The 19,894-nt window shown below is 31.3% G+C and overlaps 1 protein-coding gene across 1 annotated transcript; it reads left to right on the top strand.

Annotated features, from left to right (window-relative positions):
* Nucleotides 1–14,335: 14,335 nt before the first annotated feature.
* LOC108332427 (hypothetical protein At1g04090) lies at nt 14,336–19,894 on the top strand. Its single transcript, XM_017567688.2, has 3 exons — nt 14,336–14,727; nt 17,784–17,867; nt 18,186–19,894. The coding sequence occupies exons 1-3, from the start codon at nt 14,607–14,609 to the stop codon at nt 19,733–19,735; spliced, it is 1,755 nt and encodes a 584-aa protein (XP_017423177.2). The 5' UTR covers nt 14,336–14,606; the 3' UTR covers nt 19,736–19,894.

Here is a 19,894-nt window from a genome sequence, read left to right as displayed (position 1 = left end):
TTATTTTCTTTTTTATATAGAATATTTATGAAAATTTGTGCAAACTAATCTGTGTTGAAGGAGAAAGGATAAATTTATAAGGTATAAAATTAAAAATAATAAAGATAAAGAGAAGCAAAAGAAGATTACGTATATTTTTACCTTTTTGTAATAATGTTTTCAACTTAATATGTAAGTAACTTATCTATGGCTGTGTTTCAAAAGTAAGTAGGACTAAAGAGTGTCCATTGGAGTGTGTGCCATTGACTTATTGGTTGCTCCGGTCTGTGGAAAAATTGGCATTTTTTTAGGAGAAAAGTTTGAACTGATGGATGTACATAACCAATAACAAAATAATTGCTATAATAATAACAATAAATTATATATAGGCTTAATACCCTATTTTGTCCCCAGTTTCACTCGAAAACATCAAATTAGTCCATCCTTTAAAAAATGCGTCAATTACGTCCTCACTTAATAAAATTTGCATCGATGAAATTCCTTCCGTTAAATCCGTACAAACAGCGTTAAATCCCTGCCGTTCCCACACATGACCTACCCTTCTCTACGTGAAGACGAGTACTCACGGAACATCAGGATGAACAGCCAGCTTAGCTTACCCACAATCATACTTTACAAATTCCAATATTCACACATGAGTCGTTCCTCCTCGGAACACTCGTCCATAATCCACAACATTTCCATATCATATTTTCTTCATCTTTCATTAATAATCATCTCATTTAGCCAACTCGTACAAAGATTCATGAGATTTATAAATAGCGAATGTTCAACCCGAATTTAGAACTAGTCCGAACAAGTAGAGCGAGACCGAGAGATCTCAAAGTTAAGAGTGGATTTAGGGTCAAGGGGTTGATATCAGGTTGAGAAAGATAACGAGTACAATCATAAATCACCAGAAACTAATGGAACGAACGTCAATTACAACATTGAGCCAATTAGGTGAACTGACTCTTGAGAATTTCAATTAAACATCAAAAAGACCAGACCAAGAACGAAGACTCCAGAATGAAACCAATGAATAAGGATATTTCAAGACATTCGAAACTAATGCTTATAATGATTCACATGAAGAAACCGAACACTTGTGAATACTTAGATTAATTGAATTTAGTATTAAGAAATCCCAATGTCAATCAAAGACTGAACACTATAGTGAGCGAGCTCTAGAGGGCTTGAACGAACGCTCGTATTAGGAAGTTTAACTTAAGGAGATAGAACGAGTGCCTGGTGTAAGACCAAACAATTGTTTAGGACGAACACTTGGTATAAGACCAAATGCTACTAAACTGAAAGAGAAGAGTCTTGATAATTATACCTGAATACTATTGGGATAGTGTTTACGAATAACTACAATATACAATTACATATATATAGATATATATTTATAACAAGACACCAAGACACAACTATACTTGGCCGAACGCTCAAGCATAGTGACTCGAAATGCAGACGCTCATCCTCAAATAGGATTCTTTCCAAATGAAAGAATCCACCACTAACCAAATTCACTAGAAAATCGAATGGTTAAGGACCGTTTAGTAACGAACGTACACTTTCTTAGGGAAATTCGTATCAGGATCATTTATATTCCAACTTATTTCTTAACACATAGTTTCGTAACTTCATACTTTCATATAAAATCAAGTTGCATACTTCATACAATCCATAACATAGTAAATAATCATATTCATACTTTATATACATTCAACCACTCAGCACATGCATTCATTATCAACGAACGTACAACTAACACACAATTAAATTAAATAAGCTTCCCTTACCTTTTAAGGTAGTCGAACGTTCATAGATATGAACTAGAGTTCTCCTTCTAACAGAGGCCTTAACGTTCTACAGCACGTTCTAAGAACTATAACCAACATAAAACCAGAAAGATACTCAGAATGATAGGATCCATTCATGCAACCAAGAATCTGGGTTTGCATGTTACAGAAAACACACGAATGGAGGAAGGATGAACTTACCAGTTCAGAATCCTAAACTGATCGGTGCAAACGATCGTCCTCTACGCCGGAAGAGTAGAACCGGTGCCTGAACGGTGATCGGAGAAGTGAAGAGGTGAGAATTGGTAGAGAGAAGGAAAAGCTTTTTAGAGAGAAGAAGGAGAAATGAAAGATCAGAGTTTTGGAGTAGAAGGTGCATGCAGAGAGAGTGTGACGTGATTTTCCAAGACTCAGTTTTGCCTAAAACGGACGTCCACTCATCTGCTGACACCTGCATTCAACTATCTGATTTTTGGATCCTCGTTGCTTGACACCTAGCGTCCGCTCAGAGGGGTTTTTGAATGCGTTTTAATGGTTCTGACACTGAGGGGTTTTTGGGTGCGTTTTAATGGTTCTGACATATATACTTTTAGTGTTTACGTTTGTTTTTTAATTCTATCTTTTATATACAAGTTTTTTAAATTAAAATAATTATTTTATTAATTTTACTTTTTAAATAATTGGTTATATATATATATATATATATATTCGCGTTTAATAGTTTGAAATTTATTCAATAGACAAGACTTCACTTAGTCCAAATGAATTTAAACCTTTTCGGAGTTTATATGGAAGAATGACTCTAGTGCAGAAATAGCGTTTTAACGTCACGAAAGAAAGATCAACGTAAAAATCACTAGTGCAGAAAAAATTTTAGACGTCTTTTATTTTGGGCTTTTTACGTCTCATCCTGACCTGACGTCTATTCGGGTGACGTTGATGGGACGTCGGACCTCAATCAGATGTCTATATAGACGTCTGACCTGTACATATCAGACGTTTATATAAACATCTGGCCTGAACAGATCAAACGTCTAAAACATCGTCGTATTTGATTGGATCTTTCTCTGCTTGAGGTCTTTTGGGTTGCTCCTAACTCATGGTGATTCGAATTTACAACATTATATTTCAGTTTAAGAGAATGGATTGTACGTTTTTTTTTGTATTGGATGGTTTTAAAAACGTAATGGAGGGAATTAGAGAGTGCAAAATGCAAGAAATCGCCGCCCAAGATCTCTGCCCAAGGACACGAGCAAAACTATACCAAAACCCAGCGAAAACACATTTTAATCGGTTCAAATGAAAGATAATTCATCAAAGAGTAATGTAATTGAAGTAAAATTAATTTAAAACGGTGCAAAAGTGAGAAAATGAACTTGAAAAACGTAGCCAGTGTAGAGAAAACGCGAGGAAGATAATGAACAACGAGTGTGCGTAACGGCTGCCTTCCGTTTGCGGTGTTTTAATGTAGACATTTAGAAGTCTGTTCCCCCCATAACAGATGTCTAAATGGCTTTAGAAGTTGGAGTGACGGGATCAGACGTCTAATTGGAGTCAAAAAGTGACTTTTTAAATTTCTAGGCTGAGTATTTAGAAGTCGGTTCCCCCCATAACAGCCGTCTAAATGGCTTTAGAAGTCGGAGCCCCCATAACAGACGTCTAAATAGTTGTTTTATTTACAGAAAATGCCACCGGTCACTTTTTACGTTGGATATTCGAGGGTTGGACGTCTAAAGGTGACGTTAAAGACCTTTTCTGCATTAGTGAATTGACTGGTGTTAGTTTTATAAATAAAACGCCATTATAGACGTCAACTAGGGTCCCTGGACGTCAAATATTATTACAGACGTCGGCTACCAAGGGTCCAATTGAAAAGTCACTGTTTTATTGTCTTTAGACGGCGACTACCCCCACCCCGACGTCTTATTCGAAATAGACGTCGGCTACCCCCACCACGGACGCCATAGAGGTCCGAAAAAGCCTCTTTCTAAGCACCAAAATTAATATTTGTATTGCATTTAGATAGCGGCTACCCCCACCCTGACGTCTAATTCAAATTAGATGTCAGCTGCCTCCACCATGAACGTCATAAAGGTGTGAAAAAGCCTCATTTTAAGCGCCAAAATTAATATTTTTATTGACTTAAACAACTGCTAGAGAAAGGGGCCGATGTCTTAGAGCACGTTGACGGCGGCTGGGAGGGGGACCGACGTCAAATAATCTGCATTTACCCACTCCAGAATGCGAGCATTAGTTATGCGTACTGTTCTTCTTCTTCGTTGCATGCATTCTCTCCTTCGCCATTGACGTTAAGGTAAGGTTTTTGCCACTTTGCAACGTTTAAACTCATTTTTACACCGATTACATTATATTTGGATGAATTATCTTTAATTTGCACCAATTAGAATCTGTTTTCATGGGATTTTGGTGCAGTTTCTTGTGCACGTTCTAGGACATATGTGGCGACAATTTTCTAACCATTATTGTGTGTGTTCCTTGTGTTTTCTCCTCTGCGACAAACTACAAAACGCTTTTCCACTCCTCCATTTCCCTCCACTCCATTTTCAACCCTTGAAGAAGGTTAGTTTTTTGGTTAGTTATTGGTTATTAGTTTTTGTATATGTTATTGTTCTTTTGTTATTTGTTATTAGTTATTGGATATATGAATTTTAGTTTTCAGATGTGATTGGTTATTAGAGATATGATTATTGGAAATGTGCTTTTGGTCTGTTATGCATGATTGATTAAGTTTCTTCTATTATTATGATTATCATGTTATGTAAAGTTTTTAGATTGAATTTTCGCAATATATTGTTGATTACATTTTGAATATATTTGTTGTATGAAATAATTGAGTGAAACTTAGTTCATGTTTGAGATTTAACACAAACAATTAATCTTTTAATCGTTTGTATTAAATTTTGAATTGTCCGATCGAAAAGTTTGGAAAAATTATTTTTCATAATTTGCTCTAGCATGTACGGTGGAGTTTATGGATAAGTTTGATAAAATTTCGGTTCAGATTATTTGTATTGTTCTTCAGATACATATTTGATTGTGGTCATCCATGTCCACTTTCATTTTATGTATTTTGGAGACCAATGCGAAATGTTGCCAAAATCTTATCAAATTTATCATGTTAGACTTTTTTGTATGTGTGTTAGCATGTGTGTTGCATTCATAAATTCATTTTGTGGCCGTAGGTACATTTATAGCCTAGCCTAAAGCATTGATCATGCACACATTGCCACACCACAAGTCTTATATTTCTATTATTAGTATTTGTATGTTAAATTTGTAAATATTGATTGATTACTTTGAATTTTTTTTTTCAGTTCATACGTCTTGAGAAACAGCCCATGCATTAACCTGTGATACATGAAGATGATGATATGGCAGAAGTAGAGGATGATCCTCTAACCAAGCTCATGACAAAATTACCCAAATTGTCCAAAGGACCAGTAGAATTGTACTAGGATTTAAGAGTATTTGGTCTCTAGTGTCATGTACTAGTATATATCAATCTAAATGATGCACTCGATTGAGGGAGACAAGATGTTGAATATTTCAATCCTTTAACTATGGTTCATGTAAGATATTTCATTGTCTTCCATACTAATTATATTTACATTGTTAGTTTCTAACAACTTAACTTTCTTGTTATATGTACATGGACCAAGGTTGGTCTTCGATGTATGGATTTGTTGAACCTCAGACCATTCAACCTTCTAGTAATATACTTGAGACCAAACAAAATTATTTGCAAACATGGATGGTTGAGTTAAATAGAGACATGTACCTTGCGTCATACATTGATGGGTATGTGTTAGAAAATGTAAAATTTGATTAAAGTTTACTTAATTAGTCCATTAACTATTTCTAATTCATGATAGGTCTCATTGGCAACTGATGATCATCATTGACAACTAATAGTCATCATTCCAAGACAATGCAAAATTTCATGGTTTTGTTCTCTACACAAGAGGATGAAAAATGACTTGAAATCCATGTTAGAAGCGCAAGTGTTTCTCTTTTTATGTTTCATAATGAATGACTTAATTTTGCAGCGCTTTAGAATACATCACCTATATTAGAGGACATAATTAAGAAGATACAACAAAAGTAGACAACTTATCTTCTGCAGAGATGGACTTATGACCCATGGACTTAGGGCCCATGGCCATGCCTTTAGGAACAATTTTATTGTTGTTGAATACATTAAGTAGCTTACTTTTGACAATTTAAGTTTTGAATTGCTTTTTAGATTGTTTAGTAGTATAATCACTTGAAACACATAGAATATATAATTTTGTGATGTGTTGGGTTCATTTTCTATATTTCAGATGTGGTTTTATTGTAAAAACAAATTTATTTTAAAAAAAAAAACCAAGTTGGACGTCAGTTACTGTCAAAACTGATGTCTAATGATGTTTGATAGTGCACATCCAACGTCTAAATGCTTCCAGTGTTCACTCCTCGCTCAATGAGCAAAGTTGTTATAGAAATCCTTATGGACCTATTGGTCATGGATCGCATGAGGTCCAAATACGAGCTTAGGTAATGTTGGGGTCCCCATGTAAGACTAAGTTGGTTGAGAGACCAATACAATGAGTGTTGTGATAAGCATCAATGAGAGTATTCCACACAAGCCTATTTGTTACAACTTGTTGGGTGCACAATTTTTGCATATAAGAGCGTCATATACATTAATGTGTCCTTCTTGATGTTGTTTAGAGATCTACAGTCATGTGACAAACATGCATGATGAGTTGTTGCACTTGCACACACGTACGAGTAACTTGGAGATGTTAGCTTTGCACAAAAAAAGAAATTAGCTGAATATCCGATTTTTTTACAAGTACACATTTTACATTCACTTTTATTTCCTTTATTGTTTCCATATTGAAATACATTTACACTTTTTTTGTAGAGTTGGATATATGATCACTTCGTAACGATGGCAAAGAAAAAATTGCTAGATAGGTATGATGAGGCTAGTCCTCAAACGACATATTTTGTGACAAAGGGGCAGATTTGCAGCATACATGAAGTCAAGGTATAATTAAATTCATGAACATATGATGAGGTCATTTGGACCCAAATGAATCACATTGAATTAATCATCTGCTTTAGTCAATCTCTTTGTTCCCTAGCTTTAGTCAATCTCTTTATTTATTGTTAGATGCCTAAGCATGTGTTAAGGCAATATGGGTTTGAGAAACCTATCCAGTAGCCTCCACATGATGTTCCAAAGGCTGACTTGCCAACCATTGATGCTCAATGGTTACAATTCACTAACCATGTGTTGATCAATTTGATTGTAGCATCATCTCCGTCTACCTGTCTCAAGGGATACCTAAAAGGGTTCAGGAAGGTATCTCATACTTATGTTATTCGTGGTGTTAAGGAGGACTACCCAATCTCGTGCCTTGACTTAGCCGAGATCTTCCAAATGATATTCCAGTGTCTAGGAGATCAGAGCCATCATATAGTTTATCAGTATGTAACTAAACAATGTTTATGTATTTATATATTGAAACAATAATATTTAATTTGTTTTCATCATCACTATAGGGCATAATTGGATGCATTGCAACCATATTACAAAGGATGATTGATTATCATGATGTGAGTGAGGGCATTGTAGCATGGGACCAGACTCGCGAGGCATTACTGATAGCTTGGAAGGCGTATGAAGGACGTGCTCTCCACAACAAAGGAGATAATATTGTATGAGGCCGACTATTTTCATGTATTAGCAGTGTGTTCATTATACTTGATGATGTTTTGAACTTTGTATTAATCTTTAAAATTGATGCATGATAGAAATCTGATTTCATTTATAAAATATAGGTACCTAATCCAAATATCACTCGTATTGTAGGTCTACATAACTAATATTGACAACCATCAACTTTACAAATATTTGCATCCTTCTAACATTAAAGGATGACCATGCCCGAGTCTCGGGGTAACAATTTGTTAGACAATATGGTATCTACCATAGTTATAGGACAACTTTCTTGTAGGTGAACATGTAAAGATAATATTGGTAAATGAAAATGCTTTGTAAAAACACTAACCACTTTACCTGCATAAAATGAGAACGATGAATATATCCTATATTAATTAGTCGATATTGTCTTATATTAGAAGGTGATGTAGAACGTAGTAGGAAGATGATAATATTTTGAACTAATAACAAACAAACCAAGATGACATTATATCGATTACCAATAGCATAACCAATATTTGGTATAGTCATCCACTCCTCCATAGTAGCCTGTAATTAATGAAACAAATTGTTATTGAAAAAAAAATTGTTACTAAAAAAATAGGGTTTTCTTAAGGAGGTTGCGTCAGTTTCTCATGGACTATTCACAAAGAATGCATCGTATTTTACGTTACCGCTCGTACAGGTTCGACGTTGCAAACAACCACTAGTGGAGGGAAAATAGTGGTGCGAAGAGGAAGAGCTCTAAGTAGCGTGTGTTGTGGTATGGAGGAGCTTCGAGGGTATTAGAGTTTATGTGGCGTGATGCGACGAAGACTAGCGAGCTACGCGATGCGACAAAGCTTTGTAGGGTACGGAGGTTCTCGTTTGCATGGTACGAGGCACAAACTAATGGTGGTAGTAGCAGGACACATAAACAAATGACAACACAAGTAAAAAGAGTAGCCATGGTGGCATGACTCAAATGCGTAGCAACAGAGCACACAAATCAAAATAGTGGACAACATGTGGCATGAGCGACGACCACACGAGCGATGACATTGGACTGAGTGGGGACAACAATGTGGACACCAAGGGAGGTGGACAATGCTGCAAATGAGAGAGAAAAAAGTGAAAATAAGAGAGAAAAATAACACATGTAGTCGCAAAAAGAAAAGATGAATATGAAAAGCTTACACATGCTTTTTAACGATAGAGACAACATGGAATCGTTGTTGTTTTTCCAATGTACCACTTTTAATGATGGTTGTGTTGTTTCTCTACTATGCCACTTTTAATGACGGTTGTTTAGGAATCGTTGTTAAAAACTTTACCAATATTACGAAAACGTTACCATGTTTCATTTTACAACATTTATTATTCAAGTATCATTATTTAGCATCATGGAAGTCCCTTTTTACACTAGTGGTAAACATTTTCTTAAGTCAATTTGACCAAATAAAGAAATCATATGTGTAGTTCTAATATGTTTATATAGGTTTTCCTTATGTGTAAGTTACTTCCAAATAGCCTCAAATAAACTTTTCCTCTCCATTCTTTTAGAACATGTTATGCATTGAAGAAAGTTTAGGAGTAGAATCATGAAATAACCAATATGTTGGATCTAAGGACTAAGCCTTTCCATTGACACTATTGTTGTGGTGTCTTCAAAAGTTAAAGAGAGAGCCTAAGGCCTTTTTATGGTCCTTAAAAGAGAGAAAAAATTATAAAGTTTAAGAGGGAGGCAAGAACAAAAATGGTAAACTGAGAAAATTATATTATAGGTGACATCCATTGTTATGTGATGGATCAAGTCACAATCAAATTATATTCTTCATTTTCTTTATGTTGAAAAGCTTTACAAATTATATTCTTCATCTTTTTTATCTTAAAAACCTTTTATACAAACATGATATATGTTTTAAGAAATATAACTTATTACATCATTATATTTTTATACTAAAAAATAGTTAGGTTATTTCAAACAATTTAGCGTCTTAAAACTTGTATATATTTATTTTTATATGTAAACGTAATTTTATTTAATTAATTCATTTAATAAGTATTGATTGAATTAGTTTGATTTATTTTCATACATTTATTTTTTATTTTCAATTTAAATTACTATCACATTGATTTTGTTTTACAATTTTCATTATATGTAATTATAAGTAATAATATATAAAAGGGTCAAAGATAATAAAAAATAGACTAAAAAATATAGAAAATTAGTAAAATTAAATTAAATAAATTATGAGTACTTTTACGTTAGTTTTAAAATAAGATAATTTTAGTCTGTGTTTGTTTCCAATTATTCACTATAGCAGAGGATGGAAATACATGTGAGTGTTGTATTTGTAACCATTGATCTCGGAGGATTTGCAAGAATGGATTTGAGTGTGTGAGAGTAATATTATCTTAAGTGAGGGTATTGTCTTTATGCTTTTTTTTCATTTTTTCACTTTTTCACTTTTTCACTTTTGCACTGTGCGGTGTCTTTTTTTTTTTTTTTTTTTTTTTTTTTACTTTTTCATTGTGCATGGCATACATATCAATTTAAAATAATTCCATAATATCAAACTATTTCTTAATTTTATTTAAAATAATCCCCAAATTTTTATTTCATCTTAATTTCTAAAAATCATATTTTAATTTAAGATATTTGTATCAATATTTTTTTCTATTTAAATAATCACTCGCATTTTATTATAATATAATTTACACTATATGCAATTTAAGTTAAATTAATTTTATAAGTAATCTTATTTTTTATTAATTAAATTATTATTTTTAATCTATCACATCTATCCTATCATTTATTAATTTTCATAAATTTTTTCTTTATTTTTCTTCAAATATTAATATCTTTCTCTTAATCTAAACATTCAAATTTTCACTCTCATTCTCTTCAAATCGACTCCTTCAAATCTACCCTTCCTAATTTTCTTCCAAAAACAAACATAACATTAAGGATTTATCCTTTGAATTACTCAAGTTGACTTATAAATTAATAAATAAATGGTTTGCTATCTTGTTAAGTCTGGCAGACGCAAAGACAAATAGCAATAAAGACTAATAAATATTTATTGAAAAGTGGTTTATCACATTAATATTGGAAACAAACTTTGATAAAATATCAAAAATATTCTGACATTTTGACAAATTTTAATTAAGACTGTTAAACATAATGTGTAATTGAGTGGTTATAAAATAAATTCAAGAATTCTGAAAAACAAGTATACATCACAAGAAGCAACCTTATTTTGTGTTCCGTTTTCGTGGATTTCTCGTTGATTAGGTTAATTACGCAGTTTTCGACGAATACACGTTCATGAGCTTCCGCAACAAAACTGCGAGTAATTGGATGATTGTGCTGCGAAATTTCGCATAGCCTTGAAATAACCAAATCTACGTTAACTCTCAACCTCACATTCTCGTAACGTGGCTAACGTAACGTTCATTATGTCATGTCATTTTACGTGAGAACTTGAAATAAAATACTAAAGTATTTTAATTTTAAAAAGTAACAATAGAACAGAGAAAAAAACATTATCTAACCCTTTTATAACGTCTATGCACATTCTATATTAATTTATACTTTTTAAATAGAAAACTTTTAAAAAATTAGATTATTTAATACCGAGCTCGGTTTGTCTCCACCATTAACGAAACGAGTTGATTTTGGATTAAACATCTTTATTTCTCTTACAATTTTTTTAATTATATATATATAAAAGATAACAAATAATATTTTTTTACTTTTATTATCATGTCTTGTTTTTTTATGTAAGTATATTTTAATAGAGATGTTTTGATTTTATAATTCATAATTCAATGTATCATCATGTGAGGAGTTGAATTCTTTATCGACGTATTGACGACAACTCTTCACAGTGATAGTGACATCAATTTCCAATTTCGTTCAAGGTTTTTTTGTTGGATACATAATTTTTAATTTACATTACACTTTGTCTTTTGATTGATTATTGGATGTGAATTTGATATTTCTTGTATATTTAGTCAAATTTAAAAATACAATGTTTTCATACATTTAACCAATTTTTGTAGGAATTTGATTAAAATGTATTTTTAATTCCCATTATTCTTTGTCTCTTGTTCCTTGTATGTGACATTGGTTATTTTGTCCTACGTAGTGGTCTACAAATTGAATCAAGACACATTATTCATGGTGCTCTTTTAGTGTCCACTATACACGTGTGATAATTGAAAAAGTTCTAGATTTTCATGCTTGAGTACGTATACTAACTTCATAATCCAATTTGAGGGGAGACCTTAAACACATTAATAACTTGGTCTAAGCATTGATCATGCCATATTGGCCTACCATAGGTACTATATTGTTATTCTTAGCATTTTTATGCAACATTTTATAAATAGAGAATCCATACCTTTGGAAATCTTTATTTAAGTTCTCTCGTCTTAAGAAGTAGGTAATGCATCAACCTTTTATCCATGAAGGTGATGACATGGCAAAAGCAGAGGATGATCCTTTAGGAAAGCTCATGACGAAATTAAACAAATTGAATAAAAGACTAATAGAGATAAACTGAGAGTTGAGAGTATTTAGCCTTTAGTGTCATGTGTCATTGTACATTAATCTAAATTATGCACTGGAGGTCATTGGGGGAGACAATGTGTTGAATAAATCATACAACTATGGTGCACGTAAGATTTTTCATTGTATTCAATATTTTTTAACTTGGAAATGGTACTTTTTAATATATACTTAACTTTCTTGTTATAGGTACATGGAAACAGTCATTGTGGATCAAGGTCGAGCTTTCATGTATGAATTTATTGAACCTCATACCATTCAACCTTCTGGAAACACACTTAAGCACAAGTAAACTTATTTGCAAACATGCATGTTTGAATCAAAAAGAGAGATGTACCTTGCGTCATTCATTGATATGTATGTGTTACTGAATGTAATATTTTATGAAGATTTATTTAATTAACTGACTAACTATTTGTGATTCATGGTAGGACTCATTGGCAACTAATAGCCATCATACCAAGACAATGCACAATTGTATGATTTTGTTCTCTTAGGAAGATGAAACTTGAGTTCAAATCCATGTTACAAATATAAGTGTTACTTTTTTTTTTCAAATCATCTACTTAGTTATATTAATACTAACTTATGTTTCAAATGTTTCCAACTTAATTAGAGTTATGGGTAGGCCTAAAGCACAACAAATTCAATATCCAAATGTTAGAACTCATTCATCTTGAAGTTATTAATTTTTGTATGTCAATTTATGACATTGATATGTGATTATTCTTTGTCATGTTTAGTGTAACAAACAACTAGATTCATGGATATGTGACTATTATATCATGTTTTGGATAAAAAAAATAGAACAAGAATTAGAGATGATTTGATTCAGGTAATAATATATATCTTTCACATATTAAATCACATCAAAGTATGTATACACAATGAAGTTGTGTTATTTTTGCAACACTTCAAGAATCCATTACATATAATGGATGACACAATGAAGAAGATATAAGATAAAAGTAGATAACGTATCTATTGGAACAATTGAGTTAGGACCCACAATAGAAATTGTATTCTGCTTGAAAATTGTCTAGGACAAGTTTCTAATTATTTTAGTTTTAGTTTTAGTTTTGTTTTAATAATTTTAGTGTTAGTAATTATATTTTGTATTTTAATAGTTTTAATTTTAAAATATAATATGTTCTGGGAATTTTCTAAATTGCTTTGGAGCATTTTGTTTTTCAGGTTTGAATAAATTGTAAATATAAAAAATATATTTTAAAAAATGCAGCATTTAACGTATGTTAGTACATTAATAGACGTCAACTATGATATAGATTAACCTTAATGGATGTTTGTTAATACATTAACAAAACTATCCATTTTTTTGTTAAAAGTGATATGACGCTAATTAGACATTGGTCTATTGTGATATCCATCGTTAAAAGACATCGAACTTTCTTATGACCAACATTTTTTAATATCCATTTTCAACACCAATATTAGATTGAAATCTCTTATTAAAACATCCAAGATTTTTTCACGTTAAATGTTGAAATTAAAATTGTTTCATGTAATTAAATATTTGAAAAATAAAATCTATTTATTTATTATTTGAAATTTTAAGATCTCATTAACTTTAATTAATTTACACATGCGCCTATAAATTTGAGCTGAAAAAGAAAATTCAACTAGCATTTTATTATAACTATGAACATTTATTGTATTTTTATTCTACATATAAAAGAAAGTTCCAAATGTTTTTTTTTGGCTAAAAGGGTAATATCATTCCACCTCAATTATTCTTTTCATTCACAATCTTACTACGTAGAATATTAATTCTTATTTATTATAGTTCCTGGTATATCCGCTTACAGACTTTTTTTCACCCTTTACATGAACTTATTTTGCTTTTATGCAGCATTTAATAATTTTTAAGAACATTAGATAAAAATAAAATATATTTAATGACTAAAAAACTCCAAAAACATATTATATTTTTTCTTTACAAATATAAAAATTAATTTTTTTAATCGTTAAAATACTCTAAAAAGTGAGTTGTTAATCAGTGCAAAGTGATGATATCAAAATAATATTTTTCTTTAATATTGTAATTGACATTTCTCTTTACTATTGTACTTGACATTTCTCTTATACAGAATATTTATAAATTTATCAGCATCATTTATGGAAGGAACAACCCAAGTGGAGAAAAACCAAAAAGTTCCTATCTCGAAAAACAGGATAGATTTAAAGAATCACATGAGGAATCATGAGAACAAAAAGAGGGAAAAAACTTAATGCTAAACTTTTTGCAAATACTTTATTTTAAGAGGAAGAGATATAGCCACAAGAGTTTCAATCAACCAAAAGACAAAACCTATAGTGAATCCAACCCATACCCAACAAAACCCCCATTATATATATCTTTAGAGCATATATTAATTTGATTATTGCCAAACACCAACCACAACAAAAAATACTGTGCTTTTTCTGCTGCAGTTGGGGTGAGTTTTTTTCACTATTTTGCTTTGGCAAAGAGTCTCAGAGATCTGAGACTAACAACAGTTGAAAAGTGTCACAAATGGTTGGCAATGTGAGGATTCTTTTTTCTGTGTTTCTGCTGGCAACACAGGCAATAGGGTTGTCTGCAATTCCACCATGGAAGAAGCTTCATGTGCCATGGAAGAACCATCATTCTAAAGGTACTTTCTTTTCTTTTCTTCTCTTCTCTGCCATTGTTGCTTTATCTTCTTTTCTTTTTTTGTTTTACTTGCTCATTTCGATTTGCTTTTCTTCTTTTCTCTCTCCTTTAGTTCAGATCTTTCTCTGCAAAAGAAAGAGGACAGGGAAAAACAGTATATATAACAACACTCACAAATCAAAACTATGTTTTAAAACTCATCTATAAACATTACATTTTCTTTATATTTTTATTTTGAGTTTTTAACTGGTTCTGATTCACACTAACATTGTTAAGACAAACAAATATATGTGTTAAAACAAATTAATTTTCGTATACCCTATTTTCTCTATTATTGATTATGCATAATGTATTAAATATATTAATTTTACTGAAATAATCTCATTTTTAATTAATATATTATTTTTATTTGATTGGAGATTAATTAAAGTAAAGTTTTGTTGGTGTTAGTTAGGTGTGGATGGCCAAACCTTTTTTTTAAAGCCTTTCTTTGTCCTTTCGTCTTTGACATATGCTTCCATTAACATTCTTTTTATTTTATGAAGAATTCCACCAAAAAGGAATAAATTGGGGACTGTGACACGAGGAAGCCACACATTTTTTTTTTTTAAATTCTGTCATGGAAAATATTATTTATATTTCACTTATTTAATCTTTATAAAAACAATATTATTTTTGTTTTTAATGTTAAATAAAACTATTTCAAGTCACACCGTTTTGCGAAAAATAAGTTGTGCAAAAAGATGGTTATTGATTAAGAAAAATATAAGAAAGCGTGTGAGAAGAAAATAAAAAATAAAATATATTTATTTATTTGAGAAAAAAAAATTAATTTAGTTTTTATATCAATCTCTTCTCATGATATTTTCTCTTCAATCTATAGAGTCTTGAGAATAAAACTTTGAGGAACCAAGCTTCTATGAAAAAGGAAGTTCTAATTATGGTATAATAAACAAAAAGAGAGAGTATTTTAGTTGTTTTTCTAAAACAATAAATTAGGAAAATTTATAAATTATATTTTATATTTAGCAAACAATATTCATTTTGATGCAATGCTACTTTTGTTTTTTGACAAATTTTATTTAAATACAAAAAAAGTGAAGTATTATTTAAAACTAAAATAGTAAATCGATAAGATAGACAGTTAAGAAGAAATGCAAGTATGCAAATGTTTTATAATATAAATTGAAAAAGTTGGAGCACTTTTTTTGGCCAAAAATAAAGTAATTTTAATATAATTTACACAATAAATCACACCTCTTTTATTTCCAATTATAAGATGTTGTTTTGAAATTTTATTGTCTGACAATTTTCTAATTATAATTTGCATTAGTTTTGTTTAATGAAAATATCTATAATTATTTTATTTAATTATTAATAAATGGTACGAAGTATCTTTTCTGTATTGAAGAACTGAAGAATTTAATTTAATTTTTTTACTGTTATTGTTTCTTCACATGATAAATATATAAGAGGAATTTTAACAAAATACAATTCCAGGTAAATTTAACTTTACTAGCTAAATTAGTCAAGTTTTCTTATTTAGTGTAAGTTAACTATCAATGTCTTATATTTAGAGACCCAAAGAGCATTAATTAGTAGGACATTTAATCGAAAATAGATTTTAAATGCACGCGTTTTACTCTATTTGTCCCTAAATACAAGACACTTATAACTGATTTATACTAATTATAAAAGTTGATTAATTTCGTTATGGTAGTATTAACTTTATGTATGATTGTAAGACATTTTTTAAAATCATACTTAAAATAATTAATGAACAAGAGATAATAATGATAAAAAATAATATTTAAGAATATGATTAAAAACAATTAAAGATGTGACTAAAATATGAGATGTAAGTAATTAAAATAATAATAATAATTGTTATTATTATTGTAGTGCGGAATATATATATATATATATATATATATATATATATATATATATATATATATATATATATATATATATATATATATATATATATATATATATATATATATATATATATATATATATAAACACAAATACATTTTATCGTATAACTGTTGTAAATGTTGTAATTGTTAGTTTAAAATACTTTTCAGTGAATCTTTAAAGTAAACATTATAAATAAACCATTTAAAAAAAAGATCAATATAATTTATACTACTTCATACATACAATTGAATTGTTCTTCTGTCTTGTATAGTTAAAAAATCTCAAGATAATTTTTTGTGTGATTTATAATTATTTTAATATATTTGTTTTATAAAGTTTTAATAGTAGTAATAATAATTCTTATACGAAAAATAGTTTTATACTTCATTTAGTGTTTTCTATTCAATGCATTTTTATTTTATTAACATTAATTATTTCATTTCTGAAGAGTTTCACTATAGATGATACCTAAAATGTTCTGCTCAGTTTTATTTAAATACAAACATGCAAATTGTAGCAAATTAGTGTCACAAAAACTAAACGAAGAACATGAAAAGTTTAAATTAAAATAAAATATCTTTATTTTATTATTTGGGTTGTTGATATAAGGAACATAAATAAGCAGTCAATAATACATAACAGAGTACTCTGTTTTTCACCAGTTCCTCCCCTCTGTCCATAAAAAGTGAAGCTGATACAATAATAATAATTCTACTAACATCACAGATATTCCAAACAATCAATTATGAAGAATTTCCAACACATGCTAAAGTAAATTGTCTAGTGCGTTTCATGATGTTGAAGATCCCAGATAAATTTATACTTCAAGACGAACATAGATCAGACATAAAATAAGTTTATATTATTATCATTATAATTCTTATAAATTATTAATGTAAAATTAAATTAGACTTAAAATTTACTTTTTAATATTATATAATACATGAAGTTATAATCTGCCTTTAAAAGTCCATTTCTTAATAATACCTTCAAATTTCAAAATTATCCATAAAGGAATAAACTATAACTCTTTCAAAAACCTCTATTATTGTATAGGAATCATGTTTTTGCATATATTAGCAGTCTTTGCAAACTCAACAATGGGTGATTGTCTTACTTCATGTTACTGTGCAGAGAAATCCATTAACAAAAGGCAAGCTCTTGCCATTGATACCACATTCAATCTTCCTGTTCCTGTTAAAAATGCTTGGCCTCCAGGTAAACATAATCAGAAAATGCTCAAATTCTCTTATTATTATGATAAAGGGTGAGCTTGCATGTCTTGTCTTTTAGAATTTGTTTCATTAAAATAAGCAGATTTCAACTTTTCTTGTGTGTTTTTTGGATTTGCTTATTTTTAAAATGAACAGTTCTCTACCTTTCTTTTAAAGAAAATTATCTACTTCTTAAGCAAGTGTGATTATATCAAGAATGGTTTATGCAGAAACACTTGTTTCAAGTTGATCAAAAGTTTATCAAACAGAATAATCTAGTTAAACGCATGCTGATTATTTGGTGGTGACTTGCTACATTCAGGTGGTAATTTTGCTAGTGGAATAATTGATCTGGGTGGGTTGCAAGTGCATGAAACATCGACATCAGCATCAACATTAACCAAAGTTTGGGGGGTCTATGAGGGTGGAGCTGATGGTAAAGGGTTTTCAGTGTATGAACCAACAGGAATACCTCAAGGTTTCCACATGTTGGGAAGCTACTCCCAACCTAACAACAAGCCTCTCTTTGGATGGAATCTTGTGGCAAAAGATGTGTCTGCAAACACCAACAACCCCACCTTAAAGAAACCAGTTAATTACAAACTTGTGTGGAACAGTGGATCTCTGAAAATTGACCAAGATGGTCCCATCTATGTTTGGCTTCCAATTGCACCTGATGGCTATAAAGCTGTAGGCCATGTTGTCACCAACACAACAGATCAGCCTTCCCTTGACAGAGTCATGTGTGTCAGGTCAGACTTCACAGATCAATGTGAGACAAATAACTTGATTTGGGGATTGGACACCTTCAATGTGTTTGATGTTAGGCCAAGCAATAGGGGAATTCAAGCTCCTGGTGTTAGAGTAGGCACATTTGCAGCCCAAACTGGGACTCCTAACCCTCCATCTATTGCTTGTTTGAAAAACAACAATCCAATCCCAAAATACATGCCTAATTCGGAACAAATCAAGGCAATACTCCAAGTTTACTCTCCAGTCATGTACTTGCATCCTGATGAAGACTACTTTCCATCTTCTGTGGAATGGTTTTTCACCAATGGGGCAGTGTTGTATAAGAAAGGGCAAGAGAATCCTGAAATGATAACACCAAATGGGTCTAACCTACCTCAGGATCCTCACAATGATGGTGCCTATTATATAGGCCTGCCCTCTGCTGCAGCAGCACAAGAGAAGGTGAAGAGAGGGGATTTGAAAAGTGCCATAAGTTATGTGCATGTGAAACCAATGTTTGGAGGAGCCTTCACTGATGTTGCAATATGGACATTCTATCCATTCAATGGACCTGCAAGAGCCAAAGTTGAGTTCCTTACCCTTAATCTGGGGAAGATAGGTGAACATGTTGGTGACTGGGAGCATGTGACACTGAGGCTAAGCAACTTCAATGGTGAACTAAAGCAGGTCTATTTCTCCCAACACAGTAAGGGTATGTGGCTTGATTCCTCCGAGATTGAGTACCAAAGTGGGAACAAACCAATGTATTATTCTTCCCTGCATGGCCATGCATCATACCCTCATGCTGGCCTTCACCTGTTAGGGCAAAATAACGTAGGCATAAGGAATGATACTGCTAAAGGTGATAGTGTTTTGGATTTGGGGGCATTTCAGTTGGTTTCTGCTGAGTATTTGGGTTCTGAGGTTGTGGAGCCTCCATGGCTGAACTATTACAGAGAATGGGGTCCTAAAATTGATTATGACATAGATGAAGAGGTGAAGAAGCTTGAGAAGATGTTACCAGGGAGGCTAAAATCTACTTTGGAAAATATTGTGAAGAAGTTGCCTAGTGAAGTGCTGGGAGAGGAAGGACCAACAGGGCCAAAGGTGAAGGATAATTGGAATGGAGATGAAAGGTGAAGATTGTAGAATTTGGAGACATTGGTTGTTGTAAACTTCAATTTGGTTACAGGAATGATAATTATTGTCTGCACAATGGAATTGAATAGTACCAACTGTTTTACTGAAAAAATATATTAAGAAAATGAATAGCTAACATCAACCAATTGCTTCAAACCA

The sequence above is a fragment of the Vigna angularis genome, chromosome 11 (assembly GCF_016808095.1).
Source record: "Vigna angularis cultivar LongXiaoDou No.4 chromosome 11, ASM1680809v1, whole genome shotgun sequence".
In the NCBI taxonomy this organism is placed as follows: Eukaryota; Viridiplantae; Streptophyta; class Magnoliopsida; order Fabales; family Fabaceae; genus Vigna; species Vigna angularis.
Note: the sequence above shows the minus strand (reverse complement) of the source record. Positions and strands in the feature narration are given on the sequence as shown.

Bases quoted from the DNA above. Each gene is read 5' to 3' on its own strand.
- LOC108332427 (XM_017567688.2), top strand. From the start codon at position 14,607: ATGGTTGGCAATGTGAGGATTCTTTTTTCTGTGTTTCTGCTGGCAACA. The intron at 14,728-17,783 runs GTACTTTCTTTT...GTTACTGTGCAG, and splicing joins GAAGAACCATCATTCTAAAG to AGAAATCCATTAACAAAAGG. The intron at 17,868-18,185 runs GTAAACATAATC...TGCTACATTCAG, and splicing joins TAAAAATGCTTGGCCTCCAG to GTGGTAATTTTGCTAGTGGA.